This window comes from Myotis yumanensis, unplaced genomic scaffold (genome assembly GCF_028538775.1).
Source record: "Myotis yumanensis isolate MYYU_CA2020_CCGP unplaced genomic scaffold, mMyoYum1.0.hap1 SCAF_16, whole genome shotgun sequence".
NCBI lineage: Eukaryota > Metazoa > Chordata > Mammalia > Chiroptera > Vespertilionidae > Myotis > Myotis yumanensis.
Genome location: NW_027223767.1, coordinates 52,212,231 through 52,225,346, shown reverse-complemented (window position 1 = coordinate 52,225,346; position 13,116 = coordinate 52,212,231). Strand labels below are relative to the sequence as shown.

At 59.4% G+C, this 13,116-nt stretch overlaps 1 protein-coding gene across 1 annotated transcript in view; it reads left to right on the top strand.

Annotated features, from left to right (window-relative positions):
- The window catches only part of TBC1D16 (TBC1 domain family member 16), a 51,437-nt gene that overhangs the window by 27,793 nt on the left and 10,528 nt on the right, over positions 1 to 13,116 (top strand). The window contains exons 4-7 of the mRNA XM_070393797.1: positions 9,445 to 9,606; positions 10,721 to 10,868; positions 11,909 to 12,073; positions 12,841 to 12,989. Of these exons, the coding sequence (XP_070249898.1) occupies positions 9,445 to 9,606; positions 10,721 to 10,868; positions 11,909 to 12,073; positions 12,841 to 12,989 (624 nt within the window). The remainder of the gene's footprint in view (positions 1 to 9,444; positions 9,607 to 10,720; positions 10,869 to 11,908; positions 12,074 to 12,840; positions 12,990 to 13,116) is intronic.

Genomic DNA, 13,116 nt, shown 5'->3' with positions numbered 1-13,116 from the left:
TTGATGTCCCGGATGCTTCCCGAGCCAGCCCGCCCTGCACAGCGCAGCCTCGGGGGCTGTGGGACCAGGCGGCACCCAGCCCAGGAGTGGATTGATCCAACACTGCGTGCGTGCGCCTGCGTGCACCTGTGTGCGTGTGTACGTGTGCACGTGCGTGTGTGCATCGTGTGCGTGTGTACGTGTGCACGTGCACCTACGTGCATGCACTCACCTGCGTGTGTGTGCACCTACGTGCATGCACTCACCTGCGTGTGTGTGCACCTACGTGCGTGCACTCACCTGCGTGTGTGTGCACCTGCGTGCGTGTGTGTGTGTGTGTATGTGTGTGTGTGCGTGCACGTGCATGATGTTCATGACTTGACTGTCCCCAGTAGGACCTCCCTGCCACCCTGAACAAAAGTACAGAGAGTGACCGTGTCTCCCTGAGGGTGAGCCAGCTGTGGGTTTTTCACGATGCCTTTGCCAGGTTGAGGGTATGTCTTTCTATTTGTCATTTGATGAGGGTTTTTATTATGAAAAGGTGTTGGCTTTTTGTCATCGCGTGTTTTTTCTGCAGCTAATGAGATGGTTCTGTGGTTTCTGGCCTTTACTGACCTGGCGTGTGACCTTGACCTCCGTGTGTTGAGCCACCTTGGCATTCCTGGCCTAAGTCCCACTTGGTCGTGGTGCATAACCCTTTTCTATGTTGTTGGGTTTAGCTTGTTATTCTGATGATCAGAATGATGCATTAAGCCTTTTAGAAAACGTATAAAATAAAGAACAAGATGAAAATAAAGCACCAACAGGCCATCTAACGTTTTCGTTATTATAACGTTGGTATCGTTTCCTACGTATACAATCTCTCTATATAAAAGGCTAATATGCAAAGTGTCCCCTCGGGAGTTCGACCAGGGGAATGGGAGTATGATGTGCACTGACCACCAGGGGGCGGTGGGGAACATGGCGGGCCACCAGTGGAGGCAGGGCGCCAAGGGTGAGGGAGTGAGTGAGGGAAGGAGGGGTGGGGGGGACCTGATCGCTGGCCAGGCCTAGGGACCCTGCCTGTGCATGAATTTTGTGCACCGGGCCTCTAGTGTAAATATAAAGTACCGGAAAATATACATCAGATGTAAAATCATATTTCATAGAGTTTTGTATCCCAGTTCCTTCTTTCAATATAACAGTGTGAGAATTTCCTTTAGTCAATAAATACGTCTATAAAATGTATCACAATATATGAAAATATTCCCCTATTGTTAGAAACCTGGTAATCATACTGAGTTGAATGCTGGTGTTTGGGGTTTTTTTGCAACGTCATTGAGGTATAATTAAGGTACAATAAACTGTATGTATTTAAATGCCCGGTTTGCTGAGTTTTGACACGTCTGCAGCACTGAAGCCATCCCCACCGTCGAGGTCATGAACTTCCCCATCACAAGGCTCCTCGTGGCCTCTGTAAGGCGCCCTCCCTCCGGCCCTGCCCCCAAACGACTTACCTGCCTGTTACTGTAGACTCGTTTGCCTTTCCTGGGATTTTATATAAACGAATCGTGCAGTAGAGGTTTTGTGGTTTTGGGGTTTTTTTGTCTAGCTTCTTTACTCAGCATAGTGCTTTTCACGCCGCGGCCTGTACCCCCAGTTCGTTCATTTTTCGCGCCGAGTCCTACTGCACTGCGGGTGTCCACACGGCTGGGTCATCCGCTCGCCTGCTGGGCTGCGCAGGTCTCGGCTCTCACACATGAAGCCGCCGCGGACTGTTTGCAGAATTCCTGCACCTGGACCTGTGCTGTTACTGCTCTCGATACATCCTGGGGGTGGCATGACCAGGCCGTGGGTGGGTGGGTGTTTCACTCCGTCCATTCCCAGCAGCCGGGGCGGGAGTTCCAGCTCCCCGCTGTCCTCGTCGGCCCGGGCGGGGTCAGTCTTGGAGGTTAGCCTCCCAACAGGCGTGCAGGAGCGGCTCGCTGTGGTTTGCGTTTGCACTTTCCCCTGCAGTGCAAATGGTGGATGTTAATCACCATCCCCCCCCGCCCCCCCGCCCTCCCCACAAACACACACACTGATATCCAGCTGCCCTAACGCCATCTGCAGAGAACGACCCTTTCTCCGCTGGATCTTCGTCAGGGATGCTGAGTAATCTCTCATGCAGCCTTTGGGTCCAGCTTCTTTCACTTAACACCATGCACTTGAGTTCCACCTTTGCTGTTTGTATCCGAGACCCGCTACTTTGTATCTGCTGCTCGCTACTTTGTATCTGAGACTTGCTACTTTGTATCCACTGCTAGCTACTCTACATCCACTGCTTGCTACTTTGTATCTGAGACCCGCTACTTTGTATCCGCTGTTTGCTACTTTGTATCTGAGACCCGCTACTTTGTATCCGCTGCTCGCTACTTTGTATCGCTGAGTCGAGGTCCGCTGTACAGAGGAGCTGCTGTTTGGGTCTCCGTTCGCCAGTGGAGAGATGCGCGTTCACTCCTGGTTTTGGGATGGCGAATGCAGCTGCCGGAACGTCCACGCAGCTGCTGTGTGAACGCTTCCCAGGTCTCCTGGGTAAACGCCCGGGAGTGGGATGTTTGACCTGAGACGCTGCCAGACTGTTTCCCACATTCCATTTTGCATTCGATGTTCACCTGGCACCCCCACCGGCACGCGTGGGATTCCGGTCGCCCCGCACCCGCCAGCGCCCCGCACTGTCCATGTGCTGGTTTCTTAGTCGTTCTGCCCGGCGTGCAGCGGGCCACGCCGTTCCTCTGTGTCACACGGCGCTTCACTGGCGTTTCTCTCCGGAAGGATGGTGTCCTGTGCTCACTGGCCGCCTTCTCTGAAGAAGCACCTGTTCACAGTGGGCCAGTTTCTTCCATTGTGTTGCTTGTTTTCTTGTCGCCGAGTCTTGAGGCTGCTATGTTCCGGGTCCAGGTTCTTCACCGGACCTGTGCTCTGCAGACACTTTTCCCAGCCGTGGCTTGTCTCTCTGTGTCCTTAACAGTGTCTTCAGAGAGCAGAGGCTCTGCGTTCTGATGAAGTCAGCTTACCAGGCGTTTCCCCTTTATGGGCTATGCTTCAGGCGTCACAGCTGAGGACTCGCTAATGATGCCGCTGAGTTTTAAGATTCCTCAGACGACTCCTGGGCCCGGGTCCTTTCTTGGGTGTGTGTGTGTGGTGGATGTTGCCTCCGGGGCTGCGGCTTGCATTTTTGTTTTTCTTTATGCTGTGTTTTGCGTACAAGGGTTTTTCTTTCTTCCACTTGATAAATGCATTCTTTTATAATTTGTGCTTTTCGTGTTCTAAGAAACCTCGGCCTCTTCCACAGCCATGAAGGTTTTTTCTTGTGGATCCTTGTTGAATTTTTATTTTTTTTATTTATTTTATTTTATTTATTTATTTATTTATTTATTTTAAATATATTTTGTTGATTTTATACAGAGAGGAAGGGAGAGAGATAGAAAGTTAGAAACATCGATGAGAGAGAAACATCGATCAGCTGCCTCCTGCACACCTCCTACTGGGGATGTGCCCTCAACCCAGGTACATGCCCTTGACCGGAATCGAACCTGGGACCTTTCAGTCCGCAGGCCGACGCTCTATCCACTGAGCCACACCGGTTTCGGCGTCCTTGTTGAATTTTTAGTGTGAGGTATCACACCTGGGCCTGCGATCCATTTGGAGTGACTTTCTGTGTATGGCATGAGGAGAGGTCGATGTTAATCTACCCCACTTCCCCCATTTGTGGAAAACGATCCTTTCTCCATTGTATCTTTGTCACTAATGAGTTGATCAAATTTGTCTGTTTCTGGACTCTGTTCTGTTCCTTTGATTTTGAAGTCTGCCTTTCGCCCATGCCAAGCAGCCTTGGTTGTTGTGGGTTTACATTAAGTCTCAAAATCAAGTAAGTGCTCCAACTTTTTCCTTTTGTAGAATTGCTTTGTTTATTCTAGGTTTTTGCATTTCCATGTGAATTTTAGAGTCGACTTGTCCATTTTTATCCCCCCAAAATCCTGCTGGATTTTTTATTGGGATTGTGTTGAATATATAGATACATTGGGTAAGATTACTGTCTTACCAGTGTCAACTGTTGGAATCCATGGACATGGTATACCTCCGTTTATTTCAGTTTTCTTTCATTTCTCTCAACAAGGTGTCGTGTTTCATAGCATAAAGGTCTTGAATGTCCTATGTTAGATTTATTTCTAAGGATTATATGTAGGGTTCTCTTCCTGCTATAATGGAATTTTTTAAATATATTATACTTCTCAATGTGTCTGTTGCTAGTCTTTAAAAATACAATTAATTTTTGTACATTGACCTTTTACCCTGCAATCTTGCTAAATTCATGTATTAGTTCTTCTTTTTTCATTTTTAAAATATATTTTATTGATTTTTTACAGAGAGGAAGGAAGAGGGATAGAGAGTCAGAAACATCGATGAGAGAGAAACATCCATCAGCTGCCTCCCGCACACCCCCCACTGGGGATGTGCCCGTAACCAAGGTACATGCCCTTGCCGGATTCGAACGTGGGACCCTTGAGTCTGCAGGTCGATGCTCCATCCACTGAGCCAAACCGGTCAGGGCTCATGTATTAGTTCTTTTAAAAAATATATATTGTCATTGATCTCAGAGAGGAAGGGAGAGGGAGAGAGAGAGAAACATCAGTGATGAGAGAGAATCCGCCCCACCGAGTCCGCAACCCGGGCCTGAGCCCTGGCCGGGAATCAAACCGTGACCTCCTGGCCCATAGGTTGACGCTCAGTGGCTGAGCCACGCCGGCCAGGCTCACGGATTAGTTCTAATCTGTCTTATAAATTCCGTGGGATTTTCCTTGATATTGTCCTCACGGAGGAACAGTTTACTTCTTCTTTTCTTGCCTCCCTCGGAGCGGACTCGGGGAAGCAGCCATCCTCGCCTTGTCCTGACCAGGGGAGCCCCATCTCTCCCACCCGCGGATGGGGTGCTCACCTCAGGAGGCCTGGGGCTGCCTGCGGCGGCTGCAGGAGGCGCCCTCCTTCCTCCTGTGCTGACAGTCCTGGTCACGGATGAGTTGGATTTGTGTCGGGGCTTTTTCTTCGCCGATTCCTGCGTGTCTTTGTCACGGGCGCCTCTGGTTACTTCCTGAGGACGAACACCGAGTGTGCGAACACCTAAGCCTTTGGCGTCCTGTTTCCAAACGGCCGATCCGAGGAATCTGGCCGGACTGGGTCCCCTCAGCGGGCAGGACCCTCACCCACCGAGACTTCATCACTTAAACCCGCTGCCCATCCCACGGGCTCCCCAGCGTGGCGTCTGCCTCGTTTCCGTGATTTCATTCCTCTGGGCATGAGCGCTTTACTGGTTATTTGTGTTTAGTCTCCGTCTGTGTCACATACTCTTCATTTTTGCTTTTCTGAGAGATTTTATGTTGTAGAGCAGTTTGGGGTTCGCAGCACAATTGAGCAGGAGGTGCAGAGCGTTCCCATGCAGCCCTCCCCGCACCTGCACCGCCCCCTGCCCTCCCCCCCCCCCCCCCCGTCCCCGCCAGTGAATGAACCTGCGTGGACACGTCACCGTCACCGGAGCCCGCAGGTGGCGTTAGGGTCGCTCTGGCGCTGCTCAGTCCATGGGACAACCGTAGAACGGCCTGGATCCCCGTGTAGTACCCCCGAGAGTTTCACGCGGAGAAGTCCTCTGCCCCCCCCCCCCCCACTCCACCCCCGGGCGCGGACCTACTGCCCGCCCTCCCCCACTCCCCCTCCCCCCGTAACCTGCCTTTTCCAGCCGTCACGCACTGGGTCACAGCCCGCAGGCTTCTCGCCGGCTTCTCCCTCCGTCACGTGCGTTTCCGTTTCTCCCGCGTCCTCTCGTGGTCTGACGGCGCTTTTCTTTTTGGCGCGGAGTGTCTGCTGTCTGCACGTGCGGGTTGCTGACCCATCACCCGCTGAAGGCCGTCCTGTTGCTGCCAAGTTCTGGCAGTTACGGGGCCCCTCCAAGGGGGGCATGTCCCCAGCCCCTCTCCCCCACCCCACCCCCACCCTCCACATCCCGCACGCCCTTCCCGACGCCAGGGCTGCACGCCCCGTGGGGCAGGCCGGGCTCCAGATCCAGATCCTGGTCGGAGAAACCCCAGCTCGGCTGCTGTGGCCGGAGGACTGGTCCCTGGTGGCAAAGGAGCCCCCCCCACCCCCCACACCTCCCCGCAGCACCCCGCCTCTGGGCAGAAGTCTGCGTAAGCCCTGGCCAGCCCCTGGGGGGCGGGGGGCGGGGGGAGTCATTTGCATGAATTAATTGTTCAGCGGACTCAGGTCTCAGGATGAGGAGACACAGAACTAATGTGTAAGTTTGGTTTTATTTGAAAATGTTAACGTCTGGCCTCAAGGTCTCTTTGACCTTGAGAAGCACAACTGAGCTCTTTCGGAGGTGTCTTCCCCCCTCCAGCTTTTTCTGGAAGCTGACGGCTTCCTGTATGTGTCAGGATGTGCCTGTTGCTGTGTAACAAACGGCTCCTAATGTTGCCATGGAAACCCACAGCCTCTTGTTTACTCACGGTCCTCCTGGACAGCTGGGCTGGGTCAGGCTATTCATCTGGCTCCCTCAGGCTCCTGTGGCCATCCGGGACGGGGAGGGGGGGGGGGGGTGCAGGGTCTGAGATGGCCCCTGTCCAGGCTTTGGGGGCTCTGGTGCTGACCGGCAGCTGGGCCTCTGTCCTCGTGGCCTCTTGACTCCAGGCTTCCTGAGGCCAGGGACTCCCGGATTGTCTCCCACCGCAGCATCGTAGCCAAGGCAACTGGCAGGGCCCGCCCACATGCGGTGGACAGCCGGGCAGCGCTCTGCAGGGTGCGTTGGGAGGACTGAGGCCGCGGCTGGCCTCCCGCTCGGTTCCTAGGAGAGGGCGCGCCTGCTCCGCGCCGTGGGGCGCTTCCTTTCGCCTCGGCTTGCACCCTGATGATCCTCAGAAAAGGACAGAAGCTGACAAACGCCACCTCTCTCAGTGTAGCATCTCCTCGCTTTAGCTGCAAAACATCTACCTCGGCCACCGGGATTTATCGCCTACATAAACCATCCCTTTCCCTTCAATGCGCCACACGCAATAATTGTAGGAACAACCCAATTATATGCAGCACACACGAGTATTTCCAAAACCAAATGGCTCCGCGTGTGGGAAAACATTAAACATTGAAGCTGCCTATATTTCCATTTTCCTGAGGTTTTTACGTCCTTACGATTTTCCCCCGACATCCCCATGTTCATCCCAGCGCGCGCTGTGCCGCCTGTGCCGGGAGCTGGGCCTGCAGAGCTGCGGGGACATGGTCCCGAACGCTGGGCACCGGTCTCCAGGGGACACACGTCGCCTGGCCGACCCGCCGCCTGCAGTCACCTGCGAGGACAGGCCCCGAGGGCCCAGGGCGCACCCGGAGCCGCTGCCGCAGGCCCCAGCGCAGTGTCTCGAATTAATGCTCCGATCAGTGAAGTCACGCGGATGATCTCCCCCTGAGGAGCTGCGAAGGGCTTCGCCGGCTTCTGCTGCGGGAGGTGTGGGGGGCCTTCCGGCTCCTTCCCCACCGGGGCCCAGTCCTCCGGCCACAGCAGCCTGGCAGGGGCTCCACCCACTGCCCGCGTCTCGGCCTTTACCTGGGTTCTGGAAGCCTGGCCTGCCTGTGGGGTGGGCGGGCAGGTTTGGAGGGGGGTGCTGGGAGGTGGGTGCTGGGTGGTGGGTGGTGGGTGGTGGGTGCTGGGTGGTGGGTGCTGGGTGCTGGGTGCTGGGTGCTGGGGGTGGGAAGGGCTGGAGATAATGCCCCTTTGGTGGCCCCTGTCCGGCTGGGTTGGGCGGGAGCCCAGGGTGGGCCTGTGGGGAAGTGGGCAGAGCGGGGCTCCCGGGGCGGTGGTGGCCTCGCTTGAGCTCAGGGAGCGGCTAGGACGCCGCATGAGGTGCCCGGCGGGGGCTGTCTGCAGCCCCGCAACCTGCCGTGTTTTGCAAAAATCGTCTCACCGTGCAGCTCGGTCAGGGTCCCCGTGGGGAGACGGGCTCCCTCAGCCTTTTGGGGGTGAGCCTGCTGCGTGGCGACAGCGGGCAGCCAACCGGCCGCCTCCCACCCGGCTGCCCGCTTCCACCCGAGGCTGCTTCCTCCACAGCAGGTGCCAGGACGGACGGACGGAGGGCAGACAATCCAGAGGCGCTGTGGCCTCAGCCAGGGTGCCCGGCTGAGGAGGGGGTGCTGGCTGAGGAGGGGGAGCCGGCTGAGGAGGGGTGCCCGGCTGAGGAGGAGTGCCCGGCTGAGGAGGGGGTTGCCTACTGAGGAGGGGGTGCCAGCTGAGGAGGGGTGCCCGGCTGAGGAGGGGGTGCCTACTGAGGAGGGGGGTGCCAGCTGAGGAGGGGTGCCCGGCTGAGGAGGGGGTGCCTACTGAGGAGGGGGTGCCAGCTGAGGAGGGGTGCCCGGCTGAGGAGGGGGTGCCTACTGAGAAGGGGTGCCAGCTGAGGAGGGGGTGCACAGATTGGTCACCTGACCGTGATGTTCTGGCTGAGGCGGAAAGCGGGATGCTGGGTCACAGCGGGGCCTTGTCCGGAGCCTGGGCCGGTCCACAGCCCACGCAGCCTCTTCTCTGATTGCGTGTTAATCCCACGAGACCGCCTCTCACCCGCGGTGTGGCTGAACCACGCGGTAGAGCGTTCTCCGCCCGGGGTTCTCAACGCATTCATGAACCTCTTTGAAAGCAGAATCAGTGGGTTGTGCTGCTGCGCTTGCAGCTTAGAAGCAGGAAACTATGCTGGTGAGGACACGGGCTGCAAAGCTGGGTTCACATCCCAGCCCCCCCCCCCCACCCCCCCCCCGCCTGCTGTGTGGCCTCAGGAAGGTTACTCAGCCTCTCTGGGCCGTGGTTCCTCTTCTGTGCAGTGGGGGTCCTGACGCTGCTCATTTCATAGGGTTATCGTGCGGCTGAGAACAGCCCCGAGAAGTGGTTAACCCGGTTAGTATCAATAACAGTAACAACCCACATGTTTCCTAACTGGACCGATATTTGTTCAGGAAGAGAGGGAGCCAGTCTGGACCCTAACGGAAGCCCATGCTGTCCAGAATGGTCCGGAAACCGCCCGCAGGACCTGGGCGCCCAGCTCGGGCCGTTAATCTACGCACAGTCCTGTCGTCATCCTCACTTTGGGAATGAGAAGGCAGAGGCTCAGAGAGGCGTGGTAACTTCCCTGAGGCCACACAGCCAGGGCTTGTCAATGCAACCGCATCGGTCGGTCTGAAGTGGAACGGAATTTGATCACGAAAATGCTTTCCCGTCCACATGTAGATGTCATTGCGCGTGACTTGTGATGATTCCCTCATTCGTCCATGGGTGTGTGAGAGCCTGCTGTTCGCACGTGTGTTTGGCCTGTGTGAGTGTCTAAGCCGGGGAGCAGGTTTAAATGGTCCCCCGCGCCCTCCCTGTCCTTCGCCGAGGCCACACGGATAGAGAGACGCGTGACCATCCCATGCCCTGCTCCCCAGCTCCCCCTCCAGCGTGGACGCCCCCCTGCGCTTCCCCGACAGCGACGGCCTCCTGCAGACCCCGCGCTGGGACGAGCCGCAGCGGGCGCGGGCCCTGGAGCAGATCTGCGGGGTGTTCCGTGTGGACCTGGGACACATGCGCTCCCTGCGCCTCTTCTTCAGGTGAGCACGGCTCGGGGCAGCGCCCTGTGCGCGGAGCCCCTGGGGCACTGATGTCGCCAGCAGTGGGACCCGCCATGGCCGCCCCCCAGGAAGTGGGTCGGGGTGGCTCCCACACTCATTCGTCCGCCTTCGCCTTCGGGGGGTGGTGGCCGGCTGAGGGGGGTGGGGAGGGACAAGCCCAACGGGTGGCTCAGGCGGCTGTCACCGCCCAGCAGCTCCTGGGATGGGTGGGCTTTCTGGAGGGGGTGCTCTTTCTTTGGTGACGGGTGGCCCATCCCTGGTAGCATCCTGCCCAGTGGCCACATCGAGCCCTCCTGACAGGCAGGCGGCCCAGCCACAAGGTGGCACCAACCAAAGACCAGCACTTTAGAAGCCGAAGCTGAGCCCGGCCGGGTGGCTCAGTGGTTGAGCGTTGACCTATGAACCAGGAGGTCACGGTTCGATGCCCGCTCAGGGCACAGGCCCCGGTTGTGGGCTTGATCCCCAGTGTGGGGCGTGCAGGAGGCAGCTGATCCATGATTCTCTGTCATCATTGATGTTTCTCTCTCCTTTTCTGAAATCAATAAAAAAATATATATATTTTTTAAAAGGCAGCAGGCCTGTCCCCCGAGGGGGTCCCCAGACCCAGAGCCACATCCCAGCCTTTTATGGAAGCGGCCTGATGGGTGGTGGCGATTTCCCGGGGGTAGCTGGGTCGGGGGAGGGGGTCTCCCAGCGTGCCCCGCGCCTGCTGGAGGGGCCCACGGAGGAGGCTCTCGCTGCCGCCCACCTGGTCTGAATCTGATCCACTACCAGCACCTGCCGCCCCCCCTCCGAGGGAAGGGACCCTCCTGCCTGGCGGCGAGGGAGGGGACAGAGGCCTCTCGGGCAGGTCTCCGGAGCAGACGAGACCAGGCCTAGTCCCTGCCTCCTGAGAGGGAGCCAGCTCTTTCGTGTCTTTGGCAAAGGGGGGGGGGGAGCTTCTGCTGGGCGCCCTCTGCCCCCCTCTGGGCCAGCAGCCAAGCTCTGCAGGGACTTCTGTCTCCTGCCCCAGGGTCAGCCACCGTGGCCTCTGATTGTCCTTGGGAATCACCCCCGTGTTTACACATCCATCCCTCTCCCTCCCCCCGCTCAGTGACGAGGCCTGCACCAGCGGCCAGCTGGTCGTCGCCAGCCGCGAGAGCCAGTACAAGGTCCTCCATTTCCACCACGGCGGCCTGGACAAGCTGGCGAGCGCGCTCCAGCAATGGGAGAGCTGCGCCGGGACCCGCCTCCACGGCCAGGTAGGCGGCGGGGGCCCAGGGCTCCACGCATCTCCTCCTGCGTGGCCTCGTGGGCTGTGACCGTGGCTGGCCATGGCCTCGTGGGCTGTGACCGTGGCTGACCATGGCCTCATGGGCTGTGACCGTGGCTGACCATGGCCTCATGGGCTGTGACCGTGGCTGACTGGCCTTGTGGGCTGTTCTCAGGGCTGATTGGGCAGTAACTCTGGGTTTGAAACGAGTGCCCAGGGCTCCTCGAAATGCCAGTCTCTCACTAGAAGTCATGTTTTGACAAGGCTCCTGCCATATTTTGCTCCATCCACACACACATGTAATAGCGCTCTGTAATGACCTGTTTGAGGAGCTGTACGTGCTTATTAGAAACGGCTGCCTTTAGGCCCCTCCCTCCCCCGAGCCTGAGCCTCCCGCTGGCTTCCCTGGGACAGCCAACCCCCCCCCCCCCCACATCGAACAACCTTTGATTTCTGAATTAAATGTCAGCGGCAGTTTCGCCCTGGATCATGACTGCCTGTGGAGACGACCTGACAGGCAGGCTCCCCGAACAGCGCTCCCTTTGTATGTGGCCAATCACATGTAATTTATTGCAGGCCCTTCCGGCCGAGGCGGGCGAGCTGGGCCCAACGAGGCATTGATTCCATTTTGCTGCTGGGGTGGGAGGGAGAGTGGGGGGTGGGGGGGCAGGCCGTGGATGGGAGGGAGAGTGGGGGGCGGGACCCGGGTGGGTGGGAGGGAGAGTGGGGGGCTGAGGGCGGGGGGGGGGGCAGGCTGTGGGTGGGAGGGAGAGTGGGGGGCGGAGGGCAGGGGGAGCAGGCTGTGGGTGGGAGGGAGAGTGGGGGGCGGAGGGCGGGCGGGGGGGGGGAGCAGGCTGTGGGTGGGAGGGAGCCCAGGCCCGGGAAGCAGGGGCGATGAGGCTGTTTTCATTTGATCGCGTTGGGTTACAGTTGCCACCCAGGGGTGTATGTGCAGGGGAGAGGGGCCGCCCCCCGGAGCACCGCTGGCTTCGGCCCGGGTGGGACAGTCGCTCGCCTCCTGTCCAGCAGGTGGCCGACGAGAAGACGTGCATGAAGTTCTCCATCCGACGCCCCAAACTGCCCTCCTCCGAGACGCACCCCGAGGAGAGCACGTACCGAAGGCTGGACGTGGCCGCCTGGCTGCGGCACCTGAACGAGCGGGGCCAGGTGGAGGAGGAGTACAAGCTGCGCAAGGTGAGGGGCGGGGGGCGGGGCGGGGGGCGGGGCCAGGCGGGGGCGGGGTCTGGGTGGGCGGGGCCGCCTGGCTGCCGCACCTGAACGAGCAGGGCCAGGTGGAGGAGGAGTACAAGCTGCGCAAGGTGAGGGGCGGGGCCGCCGCGGCGGGGGGCGGGGCGGGGCCGGGCTGGGGGCGGGGCCTGGGTGGGCGGGACCTGAGTGGGCGGGGCCACCGCGGCGAGGGCGGGGGCCAGCCTGGGGGCGGGGTCTGGGTGGGCGGGGCCGCCTGGCTGCGGCACCTGAACGAGCGGGGCCAGGTGGAGGAGGAGTACAAGCTGCGCAAGGTGAGGGGCGGGGCCGCCGCGGCGGAGGCGGGGCCACCCTGGGGGCGGGGTCTGAGTGGGCGGGACCTCCCGGGTGGGGGCGGGGTCCGGTGCCCTGGCTTGCAGAGCGGGAGCGCGCCCAGTTAGCAATCAAAGCCGCTTCCCTGAGGCTTGGGGGTCTCCGTCCCCCCCTGGAGGAGCCTGTGATGAGGCGCTGCACGTCCAAACTGGGGATTAGGCCGCGACATGAGAACCACACGGTCCTCGGAGCGCCACCCCGGGGGGCCATTGACATTGAAATGAGCCTGGCTCGGCCGCCTGGGAATGGAGGGCCCGCACTTTCCCGTCCAAACAAGTGCAAATCGCGGCCCCTGGATCCGGGCATCAGTTGTCAGGAGAGGCAGCCAGGCCACCAACACGCGAACCCACGGGGACCTGCCCCAACGCCGCCGCCTCCCGCAGGCCATCTTCTTCGGCGGCATCGACGTGTCCATCCGCGGGGAGGTGTGGCCCTTCCTGCTGCGCTACTACAGCCCCGAGTCCACGTCGGAGGAGAGGGAGGCGCTGCGGGCGCAGAAGCGCAAGGAGTACGCGGAGATTGAGCGGAGAAGGTACCCACCCCGGGGATGGGGGGGTAGGTGTGGGGGTTGGGGGTCGGGGGGAGGGGGGGGACTGCAGAGGCCTGTGGGCTGCAGTCTGCGCGGGTGGGGTGATCTCCCGACCCCGAGTGCCTCATGA